Below are 22,383 nucleotides of genomic sequence, written 5' to 3'. Positions count from 1 at the left end.
AAACCTCTTTCCAATTTACCGGATGGATTCTTCTTTTAGAGTCATTGGAGCCCCACAAGAAATCCCTGCAAATTTTATCAATTTCATTGCACGTACCTGTAGGGAGGGCCATAGCCTGCATCGAGTAGACCGGGATAGTGGCAAGGGCGGACTGGACAAGGACTCGCCTGCCAGCAACTGTCAGCGAGTCGGCTTTCCATTTTGTCAATTTTTTCCTCATGTTGTCCAAGATATAGGTAAAGGTCCTCTTGGTAACCCTTTTTTGTAGAATGGGCATGCCGAGGTACTTCCCAAGGTTTTCAGTAATCGGAATGCCTGAGATGGCTCCCAGCCTCCTTTTCGTCCTGTTAGGAGTGTTAGTCGAACAAAAAATCAAAGATTTAGAGAGATTGATGTGCAAACCTGACCAATGAGAGAAACCTCGTAAGCAACCCATGGTAGTGTGCATTTGATCTTCGGATGCCTCTCCAAAGAGCATAAGGTCATCCGCAAAGAAAAGATGAGAGACCCCCACACCTCCTCTCGAGATTTGAATGGGTTTCCATTGATTCCTGTTGACCTCGTGTTGAACCATGTAAGACAATTTTTCCATGGCTAGATTGAACAAGTAGGGGGCTAAGGGATCCCCTTGTCTTAGGCCCCTCCCCGGTTGGAAGGGGGGTAGTTTTTCCCCGTTCCAGAGTACCCTGATTTGACTTTCTTTAAGAGTGAAGAGAATAAGCTTGATTAAGCGACCTGGGAACCCAAAATCTATGAGTACCCTTTCCAAGAAGCGCCAGTCTATGCTGTCGTAGGCTTTATGAAGATCCACTTTCATCACAAGTGCACCCTTTTTGCCTTTCTTTTGATTGATGCTGTGGACAATTTCTTGCGTTAGTATGATGTTGTCAAGAGTGGATCTTCCCGGAAGGAAACTGTTCTGGTGGGGGCCGATCAACTTGTCCATTAACGGTCTCAATCTGTTGACAATAACTTTTGACACAATTTTGAACATAACATTGAGCAGAGTGATAGGTCGGAAATCCGCAGCAGTTTCTGGATTATCTTTTTTGGGAATCAATGTAATGAAAGCCTCCAATAAGCTAGCAGGTATCGTGGCTGTGGCCAGTGTCTCATTCACCAGGTTAGTTACTGCGAAGCTTACCTCATGCCAAAAGTCTTGATAGAAAGCTGCCTGGATGCCGTCAGGGCCCGGGCTACCCATTCTTTTCATACCAAAGACAGCGACTCTAACTTCCTCAACTACGGCCGGGCGAACTAAGTTCTCGGCTTCTGTTGGAACCAATTTAATACCGTAGTGGGTAGTTGGTGGATAATCACCTTGATCTGCCCTGCCAAATAAGTTAGAAAATAAATGCAATATATGGTCTTTGAGAACCTTACCATCTGAATTCCACTCGTCGTTGATTTTGAGGGCTCTAATCCTTCCTTTGCTTCGTCTAATGATGGTGGACCGGTGATAGAAACGGGTATTCTTGTCCCCATCTTTAATCCAGGCTCTCCTGGATTTCTGGAATCAGAGCAGCTCTTCTTGAGCCAGAGTTTTATTGAGATCTTCCTTAAGCTTAGTTTCAAGAACTTGGAGTCCTCGGGAGGGGTACCACACCGAATTTTGGATGCCCTGAATCCTGGCTTGCAGTATCCGTTTTCTTTTGAAAATGTTGCCAAAAACCTCTTCATTCCACTGTTTACTAAGTCTCGTCACTTCTTCGATAGCTTCCACCACATTACCATCTATGTTACTCCATGCTTTCTTCCAAATCTCTTTATATTCCTGGTGTGTAAGCCAGGCTACTTCAAAGCGGTAAGGTCTGTTAATCCTTTCTGGGGCCGGGCCGGCATAGCTAACGAATGTGATAGGATGGTGGTCTGAGTGCGTTCTAGGAAGGACTTTGGCTTTGGCTTCCGGAAAAGCCTCTTGAGCTTCAAAATTCCATAAGATACGATCGAGCCTCCTTCTTGTAACCATCCGGCCACCTATGTGCCTATACCAAGTAAAAGACGGACCAATGGAGTTTACTTCTATGAGACCACAACTCTCATAGGCTTCACAGAACCTGGTTAGATTATTGAGGTTCACTTGCTCACTCCCCCAGTGCTCATTCATCTTTGCAATGTCGTTGAAGTCACCTTGCATGACCCACGGCCCAGTAATGGAATCACTAAAGGCTTTACAATCCTGCCAGAACAGCTCTTTGGCTCTCAGGTTGGGCCTGACGTAGGCAAAAGAGTGATACAGGAAAGAGGTCCCTCCCTCCGAAATTTTGCAATGGATCGTTTGGGAGTTACTTCTAATCACCTCCAAATTGAGAAGACTGTTGTTCCAAACTAGCAAAAGACCACCTGCAAAACCAAGCGGGTTAACAATAAAAGAGTTATTAAAGCCCCACTTACCGAGCGCCTTAAGAAGCTTGTCGGCTTTGTTAGTTTTGGTTTCTAGGAAGCAAATAGCCCCCACGTCTTTGTTGTCAAGGACAATTTTGGCGTGACGGATCGTTTTCTGGCTACCAACACCCCGACAGTTCCACGAAACAACAATCATTGAGAGTGATAGGGAGGCAAGGAAGTTGAGACATCGCCTTCCTTAAGCGTCACCAAACTGGGGTTGCTAGTCACGTTATGCTGCCCACCTTCCATAAATCTCATCCTATCGTGATTACCGAGGTTGGTTTGGTGCCCAGGTACTGCCCCAAACACGAAACCCCCATTAAAACCCAGTGTAGACTGCTGAGCTGATTGGTTCATGTCTGGTGTTTGCTTAGGATCACCCACCATATTTGAAGCTTTACCTTTTCTATTTTTCTGGGGTTTTTTTGTGGTCTTCTGTTTACCACTAAATTCCTCTTCCAGAAAAATAGGAGCTTCATGCAAATCACCGATTTCCTGTAGAACAGAAAAACCATTAGTAACAGGTAATGAAGGAGGGGCCGACGGACTTACCTTGTTCACCGGTGGAGGTGCCGGTTTCGTTTTCCGACGTGCAGTTGCCGTTTTGCTGGATTCCGGTTCAACATCAACCACAACTCCTTTCCCTTTTCTGTTCGGCTCTTTCTTTTTGTTTTTAGAGATCGCCGGTTTCGAATGATTACGACCATCCTTCTTGGTTTTGTTACCCTTGTACGATACGATCATCCAAGGACCATATTTTTCGATCGGCGTAGCCATTGGAGTTTCCCCTTCGTCACCCTGTGCCAAGTCGTCAACATTCATCTCTGACGTGGGGTTGGTTTCCGGTACATTCTCCTCCAATGGTCTGTTTAGCTTGCAATGCGTAGATACATGCCCTACCTCACCACATGTGAAGCATATGGTGTGCAAGCCTTCAAACTCCACCTTTTGAATTCGATCGAGAACCCAAACCATCGAGACAAGAGGCTTCGAAAGATCGATCTCAACAGCCGCACGCGCAAACATCCCACGATCTACGCCCGCTGTGCATCTGTCTAGCTTGATCGGGTTTCCCACATGAATCAGAATATTCTTGACTGCATCATCTCGGTAGTATTCTGCCGACAAGCCTGGGAGACGAACCCACACGGTCATCTTCTCCATTTTAGCAGTCTGGGGGTCAAAATTTGGCCTCCATCTCTGGGGAATCACATAACAACCAAACAGTTTCCAAGGACCATCAAGGAGAACGTGCCTATATTCAGAAGCCACGTTAAAGCGTACGATGTAGAAGTTAAAGCCAACGTCTATCATCTCCACCTTGTCGTTGATGTTCCAGAGTTTGAGCAGCCTTTGTTTCAGAAGTGGGAAAGCTGGCGGCTTCCCCAGGAACTTGACAATAAGCGCCTTACGCCAAGGTTTCACAAGCTCTTCGCGGAAAGCTTTAGGAAACTTGGCAACTGGGATTCCATCCCTTACACTCTCCGTCTCCTTGTCTGGTTCGACCACGAAGCCTTCGCCCAGCCAGTCATCGTCCGTCTCTTCCACCATGGTGTCATCATCTAGCCTGGGGGAGGCTGTTGCAGCTTCAGCAAAGGATCGCTTAAGGATCTTAACTCTCTTACCCGAGTGGGGGGCCCTTCGTGCTTCACCTTCCGCCACCGGCTGGGTGGCTGACGGCAGCCCTCCGGCCACTTCGTCCATGGAAGGTAAGTTCCACCAAAGGTGGTTCTACCGGTAACTTGCCAAAGGAACTAGCCACGCGAGAGGAAAGTTAGAGAGAAAAAGGAGAGAATCACTAATCCTTTGGTGATTATAATATAACCTATCAGTAGATAATAGTATACTAATATCTTCTCAATATAATTATATCAATATTCTTGATTAGAATGAGATTCAAATATGTGACATTCTGTTTAAAATAATAACAATAATGTTATCAAACGGTATCCAATATTGTATCGACGATATGATGATAAAAGTAAACTTCAGGTGTGTTTAGTTGACAGGTTTAGCTCTGAAGGAATGTTTATTAAAGTGATTGATATTGTTCGGTTGATAGGTTTTTAGAACACTACTATAAAATAAGGGTATCATCCCCTTTAATTCCCTTATTCCTTCTCATCCCATTTGATTAGTGCTTTTATATATATATATATATTGAAAATAAAGAAGCTAATTCATTAATCATAGGTTGTACAATAAAGATTGATGGAATGGTCCAGCATTCCTTACAGTCAGACATAGAAACAACTTCCCTAGCAATGCTACAGAAAACTTGATTCGTAGACTGTTTCACAAATTTGAAGCTGAATTCTTTGGAGGAACTTAAAGATTCTTTAATGATTTGGTCAAACGTACCCAAGATTGGCACTGGTTGAATAGTCTTGCACACCACCTGAGTATCTATTTTCATTATGTTATCCATTGACAATATCTCCATCGGGTTGAATTGCATATCACGGGGTGTTTGGTTTGAGGGAGAGAATTACGTGAGAAAGGAATTGCAATTCCATGGGAGATGAATTACTGGGAATAAAGTGGAAATTTAAATTCCAGTGTTTGGTTTACAAGAATATAATTACTGGGAATTTTAATTCCAATGTTTGGTATACATGGGAATTGAAAGGGAATAAGTAGTATAAAGTCCAAAATGTCTATTGTTGTTGTGGGCATCAATTTTAAGTTAAAAAAAGAAGGGGTAATTTTGTCTCATAATTAGCTTTTTTTCTTCCTAAAATCCATGGAATTAAAATCCGGGAGGGGGGGGGGGGGGGGGTGTTGGACATGGGATTTTAATTCCATAAAAATAAGGGAATTGCAATTCCTTCCAACCAAACTAAGGAATTTAGTGGTCTTTGGAATTAGGTGAGAATTAAGTGGGAATTAAATTTAAATTCCCTCCAACCAAACGCCCTGTCATAGTTCAGAAGAGTCTCTTTTTCATTGTCATTCAGGATGAGATTCACATACGCCATGACCAGTTTTATCGTTTCACGCTTTATGAAAAGAACTCGCCAAGTAAACGAGAAGAAGAAACTCGTCAAAACAACGAGAGGAAAAACACATAAACTCTCAAACAAAATTAAACCAATAAAACAAAGCAAAGGGAAAAAACAATGCACAAATGAGGGAGTAACGACCGGGAGCGGTGGAGATGGAGGGGTGGGGCAAGGTGTAACCGGTGGCAAGGGCGGAGAATGGAAGAGAAGACGGTGAAGACAGAGAAGATAATGAAGGCGGACGCTGTCTGCAGTGGAGATGGTGGCAGGGGAAGACGATCGAACGCCGCCTCCGATTTGCTTGCTTCACGGAGGAGGCGGCCGTATAGAAATTTGAACGGTCAAAAACCAAAAACGAGAGAGAATTAGAGAAACCCTGTTTTGGATGTCTTTATATCAGAATCAATTGTCTTGATTTTGTGTTCTTGTATTTTTAAAATCTTTATTCCCATTATATGATCATACATAACCAAACAACATTATTGATAATCATTCACATCAGACGTTATATCATGCACCGCGGTGCATAATCGATTATGCACCGCGCGTCAAAACGGCGCCGTTTCTGCAGTTATAACGAAGTGACACTACAGTGTGTCTAAACCGACACTGTCTCACGTATTATTTTTATATTATCAAATGAAACTGCAGTTATATCAAAATGATACTGTAATTGTGGTGAAATGAAACTACAGTATATATAAAATGAAACTGAATAACATTTCACATATTTGAGTGTATATTGTACAATGAAGCTGTAATTATATTGAAATAATCATGTAGTTGTATTGTAATGAAACTATAGTGTATGTAAAATAAAATTAAATAACATTTTCACATATTTGAGTGTATAAATATTGAATGAAACTGTAGTTATATCGAAATGAAACTGTAGTTGTGTTGAACTGAAACTGCAGTGTATACAAAATGAAACTGAAGAACATAGTTATTTTTTGCGAAAATTCTGTTTATTTTTTTTCATTAAATAAAACGACGTTGTTTTGATGCGCAGTGCATAATCAATTATGCACCGAGGTACATGATATAATTTGCCATTCACATTTCACCCTACTACCAAATGCAAAATATTTTCACTAAAACTCATTATCAAGTATTTAATACAGATTCTGATTCCAATTATCATGTGCTAACCAAAACACTCTTCATTCCATCATGGCCGTACTCGAATAGCTCAATAGCCTAGAGATACCCAGATTCGTTTGGAATTTAGTAAAGACATCCTAAATAACAACTTTCATCGAAACATTAAAATAAAGAGTAGACGACAGATGTAGGATGTAGGCATATAACGAGGCATGAAGTGACTGTTTCTCCGCATGGAGATTGGAGTTGCGCCATGTGCCATTTTCTACTAAACAATTAACAAACCTTGTTGTCATGTTCTACCGTTGACATTTTCTTTTGTAAAATACTATTTACTTATATTTTTTTACTTCTAATTTTTATTATTTTACTGTCACACACAAAACTTTGATGTTAACATTTATATTGAAACTCATATAAAAAGAGATGTTTATTGATGTCTACCACATCAAAGAATAAAATTTAAAGAGTAAGATTTAAGAGTTTATGTAGTATAATTTTTTTTTTTTTTACTTTATAAATTAAAGGTTTTCGGTTGCGTGGCGCCACAAAAAAAAAAAAAACAAAAAAACAAAAAAAACAAAAAAAACAAATAAAAAAATTAAGGAGGAAAATATAGGACATGAAATACTTAAAGAAAAGTATAAATATACAAATAAATAAGTGTATATTTATAAATACTTTTACAAATATGTATAAATATTAACAGTTTAGTAGATTATTTATTAAAAATATTTTAAAATTTTATAAATTTAAGATTTTTTTTTATATAAATTTATGAAATGAAACATTTTTGAAATTTAAAAATGAGATTTTCATGCAACATAGGTTTTGGGACCAAAGTTTTAACCCAAAAATAAGAATATCCATTTTGGAATAAGGTTCAAATTGGCCACTAAACGTAACCTGAAAATGCAATTAGGTCACTGAACGAAAAAAAGTGTAATTAGGCCACTGAACACTCAAAAAACGTGCAATTAGGCCACTGAACTCTCCAAACGTATGCAATTTCACCGGATAGCAGGTTACCATCAATTTTAGCAGGTTACCTGCTTACGTGGCAGCTGAGTTGGCATTTTTAATAATTTTTAAATAATTTTTAATAATTAATTTTAATAATAAATTTTATAAAAAATTGAAAAAAATAAATAAAAAATAAAATAAAGTCGTTTTTATTTTTTAAAAATTTTTTTAAATAAAAATTTATTATTAAAATTTATTAAAAAATATTTAAAATTTATTAAAAATGACAACTCAGTTGCCACATAAGTAGATAACCTGCTAAAATTGAGGGTAACCTGCTGTCAGGTGAAATTGCACATTTTTAGAGTATTCAGTGGCCTAATTGCACTTTTTTTTTTTTTCGTTCGGTGGCCTAATTGCATTTTCAGGTTACGTTCAGTGGCCAATTTGAACCTTATTCCTATCTATTTTTGAAATTTTTATTATATTTATCTTTTCTTTAAAATAATTATTCTCCAATTTAAAAACAAATATTAAATAATTCTGTACTAAGAACAAATGTGTAGATTAGTAAGATTATCTACCATTTTAATATGAACCAATATTGTTAGGCCCTTAACGAGAATTAAAAAATGTTGGTGTAACAATACAAAACCTTAATGTAGCCTCATTGTTCCAAATTTATTCAGGGACACATGCGTGTTGAACAATTAAATAAATGTTCAATGTACACGAAAGAAATAGTCTTTATGCTATACAATTCAACCACCTTCTAAAAGGCTCTTGTATATATAGTTGTGCAAACCCACTTCCCAAACCATTGTGGGACAAGTGCCTTTTTACAAATTAAAGCATTTCCATCTTCATTTCCAACTCAAATAGGTTTACTTTGAAAATCAATTTCTCATTCACCCATTATCCGTTTTGAACATACAATATATCAGTTTCTTTATCTCACTACGAAAAGTGTAAATCCACTTTGACATAGTCCAAACCGAAAATCGAGCCCACATATATTTGTACTACAAAATAGCCCCCTCCTATGTCATTTTATGCTAAAAATTCCAACATAACCAACTTGCTTACACTTCTCTACATTTACTATGACATTTTGTGGTGAGTTAAACATTGAATTAAAAAAGAAAAATTAAAAACTAACATAACAAAAATAGTCACATCAGATAGTGTAATTTTGGTAGGGGGTAGGAATCATTTCCACACTAATAATTAGTAAAAATCAAATTCCACTTTTTCCTTTTTTATTTTTTTCAAAATTTGAAGAATTTTTTGATTCATCTTTCAGTTTCCACTAACATGTGAATTCTGAATGTATACAAGAGTTTGGTCCCAGGTGGCTGCTGGAGTGGAGGCCCATTCCATTTGTCTTCCATTGTTGTAACAGAAGGGACCTTTCGTTTCGAGTATTGATGATGAAGATCTTACTATATCTCTAAGGTTTGATTTCCATTTTCCTACTTGCAAATTTAAATTACATTTTTTTAGTGCCCATGCCCACATATTCCACAAATTATACCGTAGATTATAGTTTATTTTGCATGCCTACATATTTGACAAATTTTATCGTGGACCAGAGTTCACTTTATATGGTAGACCTAGGTACATAAAAAAAAAATTTAATTTGTAGATATAAAAAAATAGATATATAAAAATAATACTGCAAGCCAAGTATATAAAAATGAAATCAATTAACAATAGTGAATCTATGTACTTAAACTCTTACAGGCCGTTTGGTTGGAGGGGAAAATTACGTAGGAAAAGAATTGCAATTCCATGGGAAATGAATTACTGGGAATAAAGTGGAAATTTAAATTTCAGTGTTTGGTTTACAGAAATAGAATTACTGGGAATTTCAATTCCAATGTTTGGTATACATGGGAATTGAAAGGGAATAAGTAATATAAAGTCCAAAATGTCCATTGTCGTTGTGGTATTAATTTTAAATTAAAAAAAGATGGGTAATTTTGTCTCTTCACTAGCTTTTTTTCTTTCTAAAATCCCAGGAATTAAAATCCGGGGGGGGGGGGGGGGGGGACATAGGATTTTAATTCCATAAAAATAGGGGAATATAATTGCAATTCCATGGAATTGCAATTCATTCCAACCAAACTAAGGAATTTTATGGCATTTGAAATTATGTGGGAATTAAGTGGGAAGAGAATTTAAATTCCCTCCTACTAAACGCCCTGTTAAAGTAGTGAATTTATGTACCTATGGTAATTAATTTATGTACTTATAGTAGTAACTTTTATGAACCAAATTTTTGTAACTAAATCAATGACTTTATGCACATCTAAATTTATTTCTTTAAAAATTAATATGAGTGTCGTTTAAAAGATATCAATTAACGTTTTTTAATGTTATATATATATATATATATATATATATATATATATATATATATATATATTTATTTATTTATTTATTTATTTATATTAGTACGCAATATTTACCAAGTACATACTCTTGGGTAGTGACTGTGGTGGATTTTTCTCATCACACACAAAAAAAAAAAAAAAAAAAAAAAAAAAAAAAAAAAAAAACAAAATGTGTCGTAATTTAAATGAGTTTTAGTTAAAGCATAGTATTATCTTTGTTTTCGTCCTAATAAACATGAATTAGAATCAAAATAAATATTTAATAAATAAATATGAATATAATACACATGCACGCATGCACATATGTCTTTAAATTTAATAACTATCACATGGAAGGTGACTTTTAATTTATTATTATTTTTTCTTCCCTATTTTAAGAATCCAATGTCATTATTCATAAAAGAATCCAATGTCAAAGAGGGTAATAAGTTTTACTATTCTTAAAAGATTTTAATCTAACCCGATAATCCAATAACAAACATAGCCAAACAAATAAGCTAATCATAATATATAAAATCATGTGCAAGTTATGAACAAAACACCCCCGATATGTTCCTAAGACATGACCCTATAAGCTAAGATTCCCATAAGAATAAATTGGTAAAATTAGCTTTTTTTTCATAGAATATTGAGAGTGTAGCTGAATAAAGTAGAACCACAGACAATTATATTCTGGTCCTGTTTGGTAAATGATTGTTAGCTGTTAGCTGATTAGGTTAATTAGATGGTATAACTAGTTGATAACATTAAATTAGCTAATTGTAAAAAAGTGTTTGGTAAATTAACTATTAGCTAATAGTTGTTTGGTATAATTTTTTTTCTCAAAAAGTTAATTGAAAAAGTTGTTTTGAGCAGCTTTTTGAATTTTAACATTTTAAAATTACAAAAAAAAACTAATTAACCAAACACATATTTTTTAACCAAGTCAAATAATTAATAGTGGTCAAATAAGTCAAAATTGACTGATAGGCTTAACTATTTTACCAAACACGGCAACTATGTATTCTACATATATATTATACAAGTACAATAGCATATATGCAGTTAAGTATATATACATGAGTGAGGTTTAGAAAAGCATTAAAAGAGTGGAAAGACAGTAGTGTATTAGGTGATAATAATGGATCCGAGTGTGGAGTAAAATGCAGGTGTAATAATCAAGATCAAATGATAAGAACGCAAATTAAAGAAAAAAAGCTGGCCTTGGGTTGGTAAGACTACCTGCAGAGCTCATGGATCAGAGCAGGCCACCCCGTACAAACAACTATATACATATATATATATATATATATATATATATATATATATATATATATATATATATATATATATATATATATATATATATATATATGCTTTAACAAACACTTCCACTGCACCTAGCTAGGAGAGATGATAGATGATGAGGATGTAAATTAAACTTGAGTTGCTTGTGTGTTAAAGTTCCCATTATGAAGCAAATATGATTAAGTGTCCTCCCCGCCCATTTGGTGTAAAATTAAACAAAATATATGATCGAAAGCTAAGTAGCTAAGGTAGCCCACATTTCAAGTCTACCTTTATTTAGTTTTCCACCGTCCAAGAATGAGAATAATATTGCATTAGCTTCCAATATTTGCCCACCAACTTTTAACCAATAATCTAGATGGTTCATAGCTGATTGGTTCAAATCGAGAAGGCAGTCTGTTGAGGAAAATAGGATTATTAAAAGATCAAGAACAGAAAACGAAAATGATCAAGATAGAAGAAGAATATTTATGTGATTTAACATAGAGCATATGTCCACGAGAGTGAAGACGATGCCTGTTTTATTAATTATGATGATAAAATATCTAATCTTACAAACGTTCACATGACCCTTTATTCTGCTACGCTCCACTCCATTACTCTATATCACCTATTAGATATATACAATAGAGTTAAACTTAAAATCTTGTAGTTATTAAATATATAATCAATTCGACTGAGATTGTCTTGGACGGCCCTTTCTGCACATAATATTTGTAATCATGGCTAGTTTTGATTATATCACTCATGTATTATTATTATATAGTATTCCCCAATTCAAGCTGGTAAATATCATATCATTATATTGCTGCCCCAACCACTTTTTTTATATGGCTCAGCTCATGCCCGGATTGGAATAATACCTGCATGGTTATAAAAGTTTCATGTTGCTTTTACAATCAGCATTGCTTTTGTCCCACCTACAATTATCTGAAAGTAAAATGATATATGCCTTAGCTTCTGAATATAACGACTCCCGCCACGTATTTTCATTTTATAGATTAAAAAAAAAAGAGTAACAAAAATTGTAGTTTACTATTTTTTCTTGAATGAATCAGAATGTCATGTAAATAAAAAGTACAATTTGCACTACAAAAAACTGATTTTTTAGCGACATACACTTAGCGACAGTTATATATAACCGCCGCTAAATGAGTATTTCGCGGCATTTATAACAACCGCCTCTAAATCTTGTACTAAAACTTAAAAAATTAATGATTAGTAACTGTAATCCACGGAAAGCATTAATTTGTTATTAACATGGTCGTATTATAGCGGCGGTTATATGACCGCCGCTAAAACTCACACTAAATTATATATGAGAATGGTTTCTCCCAAATTCTATTTTTCTCAATTCTTCCACAATTCCCGCCGCTAAAACCCCAGCATTAATCTCAAATTGTGCGTTCCATCTTCATCTCCCATACCTTCTTAAATCTCCATCTCCAATACCTTCTTAAATCTCCATCTCCAATACCTTCGTGCATTCAATTCCCAATTCAATCAAATCCTTCCTGGACCGTTCATTTTGCTTGTAGCCGACAAAGTTCGTCGCCGACAACGGAGTTCGACAGAATTCAAACACGAGGAAGCCCAAGCCGCCGGAGTTCGTCGCCGCCGGAGTTCGATTTCACTTCAGATACATTTTGTTGCTACGGTAACTGTACTAGTCTAGTCCTTTACAGTTTGCTGCTGTTCGATTACTACTCGTGACCCTACTTTACTACTACAATATATTTGAATATTGTATCTAACAAATGGATATATGTAGTTTGAGCAGAGGTTAGAAAATTTCTGATCCCTTAACCCTAATCTCTCATAGGCTAAATTGTATAGAGTTGAATTTCGGACATTTGATTTGAGGGCACTTGAAATACTTGTGTTTGAATGAATTGGTTTTACAATCAGATATTGTAATACACATTATGATGCTAGAAATCTTTAATGAAATTAAATATTAAAATAAAATTAAGAAAGCAACATAGGAAAACTATGGGAGGTTTAGGAAGGATACAAGAATAATACTTTAGTATAAAGAGGCAAAGACAAAGCTCCTGCCAAGCTTAAATGAATTTGTTCTTGCATTAGTGATATTTGGACCTAAATATAGTGGGAAATAATGTTTTGCTTACAAGTACAATTTAGTTAATGGTTTGCTTACCAGAGAAGAAGGTTGCAATGTAGAGACATATTTAGTATGCCTTCTGATTACTTGGACTCCACCTTATAGAGCCATTTGTTAACTGATATTATGTGTTGTTAGATTAATGGTTTATATTCTGGTGCATTTAGTACATTAAGATAATGTGAAAGTTATGATATGCTACCTGCAATTTTCTGCTTTCTGCAAGGAGGTCTGAGTTTGATTCTGCTATATAAGTGTTTTCTTTCCCTTCTTTAAATGCATGTGCAAAGCTGCTGTAAGGGAGGGTCTATTTGCCAATATTATATTATTTTGTTTATTTTAATGAAGTGATAATCATCGTCATTCTTTTCTTCTTGGATAGTGAAACCGTTAAATTTGGACATAAGCAACCATATATTGAAGCACGCAAGGCTGCTGATCAATCTGCCAATCTCCATATTGCTATTTTTACCTACAATGAAAGCACAATTTCTGCTCCCTACAATAATCTTTAATTTTTCATTTAATGTGTAGATATGCCAAGATCAAAAAGGTTCACGGATATGAGTCGGTCAAAGTCTCATCAACAATCTTCTTCATCAACACATGAGCAATTGTTGAATGATGCACCACTTGAAGAACAAACCCAGGATAATGAAACACCTCAAGAGCAAGCTCAATATAGTGAGACACGACAAGACCAAAATGATGAAGATTTGCAATCTTCATCTAAAAGGAAAACGAGGACTGCGTGGGAAGTTGATGTGATTAGTAAGTTTACATTATTATATTTATTGATTGACATGTACAAAAAGTCTAAATAAATCAATATATTCATTTAGTTTCATTTATTGACAGATGAAGAAGGATTTGTGAGGAAGAAAAAATTGAAAGTTAAAGAAGTTTGGACACTCCCATTGGGTGAAAAAATCATAGTCCCATTTGACAACTTTGATACACCATCCACCGACGTAGCTGGATTATTTACTGGAACACTTGCAGGGTTGGCACAGGAAAGTAGCACATTTCCAATCAATTTTACTGATTGGAGATTGATGCCAAAGCAATATAAAGAAGATACCTTTTCCAAAATAATCAAGGTAACAAAATAGATTCAATTATTTGCTTTATTCAAAAAATAAATGTATAATGCTAATAATTACATTTACTATGATTTGAAGCTCAAATTTCACTTCCAAAATGATGAGATTGCAAAACATTGGACACTTCAAAATATTGGGAGGAAATGGAAGGACTTCAAATCTAGGCTGTGGATAGAGTTCTATGATCATACGTTAAATCGGGATGAACTGATTAGTAAGTGTCCAATTGGAATTCATAGAGACCAGTGGTCAAGTTTTGTCAACTATCGTTTGTCAGAAAAATCTAAGGTAATGTTTCTGAAATCTGTTTGCTTATTATTTTGGTCATATTTGCCTAATGTTTTAGTATTGTACTCTATTATTAGGAAATGTGCAGAAAAAATGCTGAAAGTAGAAAACAACAAAAAATTGCACATACTTGTGGATCAAAGAGCTTTGCTAGGAGAAGGGCTGAGATGGTATTTGAATTTGTTTTTTTTGTTTTTTTGTTTTTTGTTTTTTGTTTTTTGTTTTTTTTTTTTGTTTTTTTGTTTTTTTGTTTTTTTTTTTTTTTTTTGCAATTAACTAAGTTGAATGTTTATTTTTGTTCTTTAACTACTAACAATTTAATTTTCATACAAGGAAATTGAACTCGGGCATAATGTTAATCGCTCAGAACTATGGATTGATACCCACAAAGTAAAAAGAGGGTCATCTGTTAATGAAGAATGTAGAATTATCACAGTAAGTATGTTTTAATTTATTTTGAATAGGGTTAGATGTTACACTGCAAATTGATATTTGTTTAATGTAGGAAAAAATCAGAAATGAAATGGAGAAAGGCTCATCTTCTCAATCACAATCTATTTCACAAGATGACCCTCTTGGCAAAACTTTAGGAAAAGAGCACAACGGACGTGTTCGTGGGTTAGGTTTTGGACCATGCCCATCTAAGGTATTTAACAATACTTTAAGGATGAATGACAAAGATTATGTGTCCACTTTGGAGAAAGAGTTAGCTGCAACTAAAGCTCAATTGCAAGTTCAAAGTGATAAATTGCAAGTTCAAAGTGATAAATTGCAAGTTCAAAGTGATATGCAAAAGGCCATGGGAGGGGCTCTTGTTGCTATTTTGGAAAGAACTTTTGGCAAAGTTCCTGAAGAATTTGCTACCTTCCTTAACCAAACATCTCAACCAGTAAGTGCATTTTTTTTTTCAAATACTGATTTATACATTAAGAAAAACGGATTGTATGCATTTCTATATTGTTGTGCAAACACCATTGATTTCATTTAACTATTTAGAGTCGAGCATTGAAATTTATACTATGAAATGTAGGTACCCGATGAAGGAAGCAAGCAACAATCTTCACAAGGGAGTGGAAAGCAAAATTCATCCTCTAGTCATCATGTTAATGGACAATCTTCTACATGATATGCAACTGTAAGTAGTTTCATACAATCTTCTATATGAACTTTCTGCTTTGGAAGATTAAAGAATATAAATTTGTAGCACCAAGTTAATGTTGAAGCTAGGAAATCCTTTACATTCTTAATCTATCATAGGGTTCATTGTTAAGGTTCTGCAGTTTCTGGGCAATGTAGGACTGCAGATTGGTCATTGGTTGTTGTTAAGGCAACTCTCTTCATTGTAATGGAAAAAGACCGAGATGTCCAATTGACTGTGAAGGCTGGAAGTATATAACTAATAAAACGGCAAACAATTGCACATTTTCTATTTACATGGACTTCTTATTCTAGAGCGGTAGAAATCGGCTATGAAAATGTATTGGTAGATGTGATGATACAGTAATGATATCCTAATTGGACACTGTCATATTTTATGTTTTTTCTCGATAATGCTTGGGCTGATATTTGTTGTTAAATGTGCAAGGTTGCAGAGAGACTCACAGTTAACGAGATACTTGAAAACTGGATGAAGATAAAACCTGTAATAGTGGAAGAATGGAATGAAAACAGAAATGAAAACCTGTGGCTATCGCGCTGGGGACCGGAGCAGCATCTCATCCCTAATCGAGACTCACCTATGTCTCTGGTATGGCTCCAGCTTCCTTCTCTTCCCATTCATTTATTCGACGCAGATATGCTATCACGAATTTGCGCACCTATTGGAAGAGTTGTGGCCCTAGACTCTGCAACAATCCGACGGACGAGGCCTAATATTATGAAGGTGAGAGTTGAATTGGATGCATCTAAGCCTTTGAGCGATCGAATTTTGATTGAAATAGATGATGGAAAAGGAATTCCAGTTGGCTTTTGGCAAATTGTTGAGGCGGACAGAGTACCACAATACTGTTCAATTTGTGGCAGATTTGGGCACAAAATGGAATGGTGTAGAAGGAGTGGTTGTGAAGTGGAAGGAATTGGGGGTAAAGGCTTGGCAGAGGAGATGGGAGCAGTTGGACCTCCTGTTCGCCAAATGCCAGAATGAATTGTGCAGAGATGGCTAAGACTTTTGAATACATCCTGGAAGAGGGGAAAGATTCTCAGGGAAAAGAATCAGTGGAAGGCCTAAAAGCTGACATGATTACACCTGATCGGGTTACACCTAATCTGGAGGCAACACTGGCTTCCCTTGCTGATGAAATCATTGGTGAGGTAGCTGCAGGTCTGATGGAGGAGATTGCAGAAGAAGTTTTGAAAGAAGGTGATCAGAAGGCTCCAAGATGGGCTGACATGGTGGAGGAAGAAGCTCAGGCTGAATCTCCTGCAAATGAGAAGGTTGATGTGCAGAATTCTAAGGACAAGCCTGCCAAGGCTTTATCAAAAAGCCAAATAAACAGGATGAAAAAGAAACAACGAAAGGCCAAAAGTGCTGAACGTGTTTGAAGAATAATGTTTTGAACTGTCAGGGAATGAAAATGCATTAGAGTTAAAGACCTAGTATTATTTTATCAATATTAATTACAATTGATTTTTTTCAATTAAATGTGTACATAGAGTTTATTTGTGATTGCAATACGCATTTGAATATAACGATTTTTGAAGAAATATAGTTAAATAATAATTATAAAAATATAATAATATAATTATAAAACAACATTTAGTGACACTTAATTATGAAAACAAAAAATTATTTAGCGACACTTAATAACCGCATCTAATATTTTAATAAATAAATAAAAATAAATATATAGCAACACTTACAAACCGCCGCTAAAATTTATTCAAAAAAAATTTATTTATTTAGCGGCGGTTACAAACCGCCGCTAAAATTTATTCAAAAAAAAAATATTTATTTAGTGGCGGTTACAAGACCGCCGCTAAAATTTATTCAAATAAATATATTTATTTAGCGGCGGTTATAAACCGCCGCTAAATGAATTCAAAACCGCCGCGAAATAAGTTTCCCATGAATTCCCGCGGTTGTAGAAAACCGCCGCTAAATGCTTCGCGACACACTATTTAGACGCGGTTGAATAACCGCCGCTAAACATACTAGTGGCGGTTTCGAACCGCCGCTAAACGCCTGTTTTGGTGTAGTGTTGGGAGCAAGTAGAGTATTACTACTCTATTAAGAATTACAATATTGTGTGAATTTTACATATTAAATATTGATTCATTTGTGATTTGACTAGGAAGAATATGACTTTTTGAGAAGAAGGAATTAATTCATTAAATCAGCTTCAAGAACGTTTACAAGAAAAGAAGGTGGAGAGTCCAACCACTCCCCGCAATCTGACACTAGGAAGAATATGACTTTTTAAAATAAGTAATAAGAACTAAATAGGCACTTGAACTGCACACGATAATGCAATTAAGCCACCGAACCTAGAAAATCTACAATTGAATTCCTAAACTAACCAATTTCATACAATTCCTCCAATTTGCAAGTTTCCAACATGTCAACCCAATTAAAATTATTTTTTTAAAAAAATACATTTAAAAAAAATTATGAAAACAAATTTTATTTTTATTTTTGAAAAAAAAAAAAACTTTCTGCCGGAGACGAAGAAACCGATCAGACACAGGACCACGCACCGAACACCCCCACCACCCTGTTTCACCCCAACCCACACCAAAACAATACTACCCACCAACCACACACAAAAACCTTCACAACCAATTCTCAAAAACCACAGCTCTCAAACACAATGCATACTTAACACACGCAGAGACAAAACACCAAATGCGCATAGGCTCTATTTGACAGAACTTATTTAGGAACTTATAGCGCGTTTATTTTAAATTACTAATAAGCTATAAGCACTGTTTGGTAATGTTCTCAAAATAAGCTCATAGCTTAAAATAAGAACTTATTTTGGAGTGCTAGGTAGCGTTTCAAAATAAGCTAGTAGCTTCCTAACATTTTTTCCATTTTTACCCTTATTATTTTAAAAAATTGACATTATTTACCCTTCCCGATTAAAATTATTTTCTCTTCTCATTTATCCGCAACTTTCACTGCAATTATTATTACTATTACTATTACTATTACTATTACTAGTAATAGTAATAGTAATAGTAATAGTAATAGTAATAGTAATATATATATATATATATATATATATATATATATATATATATATATATATATATATATATATATATAGGGAAGGGATCAGGTGCATTTGTGGCTTCCCATGCGGATGTGCGGTGGATTAATGTGCGTGAGGTTTATACATAATGTGCGCGAGATTTGTACTCAATGTGCCTGAGATTTGTACTTAATGTGCGTGAGTTTTGTACTTAATGTGCCTGAGTATTGTGTTTAATGTGCGTGAGTATTTCAGAATTACGAGCTTAGAAGGAAGCAGAACAGAAACTCACACACATTAACGCCCAAGCTTCTTGTTACTTCTTCCTTCAATTTGGCCATGGATTCTGGATTATATAAATGACGCACGCACAGTAAAATTTGCACAACAGCTAAGTGTGGATTTCTGTTGTATTATTCCCATAATTCTTAACCACCATAGCCCGCCTCCGCATCATCATCATCAGGGAGGGGGCAAATGGCTACTGGGGATGGGGAAGAAGCTGACATTAATATTTTCTGCTGCATTTTACACATTCACGCACATTAAGTACAAATCTCAAGTACATTAAGCACAACACTCACGCACATTGAGTAGAAATCTCACGCACATTAATCCACCGCACATGAACCTTTCACTATATATATATATATATATATATATATATATATATATATATATATATATATATATATATATAGTTAGTATTTTAATTTTTGAAACTAGTACTTAAATTTTAATTTTTTATTATTAAATATTAAAATTATTTAACATTTTGAGGAGGAGTTGACGGGGAATGGGGAATCCCCGATCTAGGGGTGTAAATGAGCCGAGCCGCTCGCGAGCCGCTCGTGAGCGGCTCGGTCAACGCTCGGCTCGAGCTCGGTCAAAATCGAGCTCGAGCCGAGCTCGAGCAGCTCGTCAAATAAACGAGCACGAGCCGAGCCTAGATAATCTAGGCTCGTGGCTCGTCGAGCCGGCTCGCGAGCCGTATAATATACAATATAATATATAATATTATATAATTAAAATATATAAAAATAATAATTAAAATTTAAAACTCAAAAGTCAAAACTTAAAAGCCCTATTGTTTTGAACATATCCGGGACGAAATATATATGTACAAGGAATCAAGGACTACTACTGTTGACTTGTGTTTTGTTGTGATTTGCAAACTTATTTTGAATGTTTTGAAGTTTGAACAAACAGACTTGTGTCTTCACTATCTTTTACTTCGTTGCGAAATTATTTTGAGTGTTTTGATTTGAAGTTTGTATTATTTATGTATGGATAAAACAGAGCAGTTTAAATTTTAAATCAAATAGGTTAAACCGTCAAATTCAAGGTTAAGATCGAGCACGCATTTGAACCCGAGCTCGAGCCTGATCTCGAGCTCGAATTCGAGCTCAAAATCAAGCTCGAACTCGAGCTCAAGATCGAGTTCGAGCTCGAGCAGCTCGATAATTGCCGAGCTCGAGCTCGAGCATCCAGTTACGAGCTCGATCGAGCTCGAGCATAGCTGCATTTAACGAGCTCGAGCTCGAGCATACCCATGCTCGAGCTCGGCTCGACTCGTTTACACCCCTACCCCGATCCCGTCTAATTCCCCGTGGGGACAAGTATGGGGAACATTTTCAATTTTCCGCGGGGGACGGGGATGGGGACGAAGTCGCGAGGACGGGGCCGGAGAGTATACTCCCCGTCCCGTTGTCATCCCTACTTCAGCTCATAGCTTATAACTTTTTAGCTTTCAGCTCATTTATAAAGATGTCATCTTTTGTCTTTTTACATTTATCAGTTTATCAAAAAGTTTTTTTTTTTTTTTTTTGAATGCTACTAGCTCTTTTACATTGTAGTATCTGTTCATATACTTTCTCAACCTACTGAAACACAACGAGCTAATAACGCCTCCATTGAGGCTCAAACTTACAACCTTCTAAATGGAAATCCAACCCGGGTACCATTAGACCACATAGTCCTGGTTATCAAAAAGTTAATTTTACCAAACACTTTCAAGCATAACAGTTAGTTTAACAACTCTTCAGTTTTCAACTCCTAGCTTATAGCTTTTCAGCTTTCAATTGCTTTTTTAGCTAGATTTGCCAAACATATCTATAGTGTGAACAACAAAAGCACACATAGTAAAATCAACTGTCAACTAAAAAATAATAATAATAATAATAATAAACCTTTTGAACTTCAATATAATCTTACCTTCAAAACAAACTAACAAAAATCAAATGTGAACTAAAAATGCTTAACTACTATTCACCTCAAAATATTTAAAGGGAACGTTATGCTGTGGAATCGTGCCCACGGTTCCAGATTTATAATTTCTATGTTGTAGATTAATTATTTTAAATTGTAGATTCATAATTTAAATACAATAGATTCATAATTTTTATACAGTAGATTCATAATTTCTATACTGCAGATTCATAATATCTGTATTGTAGATTCATAATTTATAAAGTGTATAGTTATCAAATTATGAACATATAGTTCTGTGATTTGTGAATACATAGTTCAACAATTGGGAATATCGAAAATTATGAACATATATTTATAAAATTATGAACATATAGCTCTATCATATGTTCACAAACCTAATACTGTAGATTCATAATTTATACATTATAAATTCATACTAAAGACGAAACAATGCGATTGTGAAGAGAAAAACGCCTTTAACGACAAGTGAAAACTAATTTTTTTTAATTAAAAAAAATTATAAATCTACAATATAAAAATTATGAATATGGAATCGTGTCCGCACGTTTCCACGGCATAATTTGCCTATTAAAAGCCAATCGTTATACCCTGCACCACAGCGCACATAGCACTGTGCGTCCCGCGTCTCCCAAAACGACGTCGTTTTGGTAAGTTATGTAGGGAGTTGACGTGATTATGTGTATTTGTTTATAAATTATGTGTATTTGTTTATACAATTATGTTTATTTGTTTATACAATTATGTACATTTTTTATACAATCATATACATTTTTTTTATACAATTATGTACATCCGAAACAGAAAATTTATGTGTATTATGAAAAGAGTTGATGTTTATTATGTTAAAAGTTTATGTATATTATGTATTATGTTAGATTATATGTATAATCTTTTAAAAAAAAGTATGTGTATTTTGTTATACAGTTATATATATTCATGTATACAATTATGTGTATTCTAGTATAAAATTATGTACAATTTTAAACGTAAGATATTTTTTAAAGAAAATTAACCACCAACACAGAATAGCAAAATTTAAAAAAAAAAATAAAAATCTGAAACGACGTCATTTTGCATCAGGACACACAATGCAATGCGCGCTCTGATGCAGGATATAAATTATCATTAAAAGCCATTCCGCTTGGTAACCAACTATAGGCCCAATAGCAGTCCACAATATGGGCTTCCAGTGCGCGAGCCTGACATATGGCAGATGTCATGCATCGTGATCGAAATACATTTCAGTGGCAAAAAATTATATCGTGCACCAGATTGTGCGACCTGATTCAAAACGATGTCATTTTG

At 35.2% G+C, this 22,383-nt stretch overlaps 2 protein-coding genes across 2 annotated transcripts; one reads left to right on the top strand and one right to left on the bottom strand.

The window, feature by feature from the left end:
• Window positions 1-2,538: 2,538 nt before the first annotated feature.
• On the bottom strand, window positions 2,539-4,092 carry LOC109149917. The gene is made up of 2 exons (XM_019297908.1): window positions 2,941-4,092; window positions 2,539-2,883 (listed from the first exon to the last, which is right to left on the bottom strand). The coding sequence occupies exons 1-2, from the start codon at window positions 4,090-4,092 to the stop codon at window positions 2,539-2,541; spliced, it is 1,497 nt and encodes a 498-aa protein (XP_019153453.1).
• An 8,350-nt stretch (window positions 4,093-12,442) lies between these two features.
• On the top strand, window positions 12,443-17,363 carry LOC109149981. The gene is made up of 10 exons (XM_019297962.1): window positions 12,443-12,797; window positions 13,800-14,036; window positions 14,124-14,365; window positions 14,447-14,656; window positions 14,734-14,826; window positions 14,990-15,091; window positions 15,162-15,382; window positions 15,425-15,545; window positions 15,687-15,791; window positions 16,242-17,363. The coding sequence occupies exons 2-9, from the start codon at window positions 13,802-13,804 to the stop codon at window positions 15,780-15,782; spliced, it is 1,320 nt and encodes a 439-aa protein (XP_019153507.1). The 5' UTR covers window positions 12,443-12,797; window positions 13,800-13,801; the 3' UTR covers window positions 15,783-15,791; window positions 16,242-17,363.
• Window positions 17,364-22,383: the final 5,020 nt, after the last annotated feature.

The sequence above is a fragment of the Ipomoea nil genome, unplaced genomic scaffold (genome assembly GCF_001879475.1).
Source record: "Ipomoea nil cultivar Tokyo-kokei standard unplaced genomic scaffold, Asagao_1.1 scaffold2165, whole genome shotgun sequence".
NCBI lineage: Eukaryota > Viridiplantae > Streptophyta > Magnoliopsida > Solanales > Convolvulaceae > Ipomoea > Ipomoea nil.
This window is presented reverse-complemented; position numbering and strand designations above follow the sequence as displayed.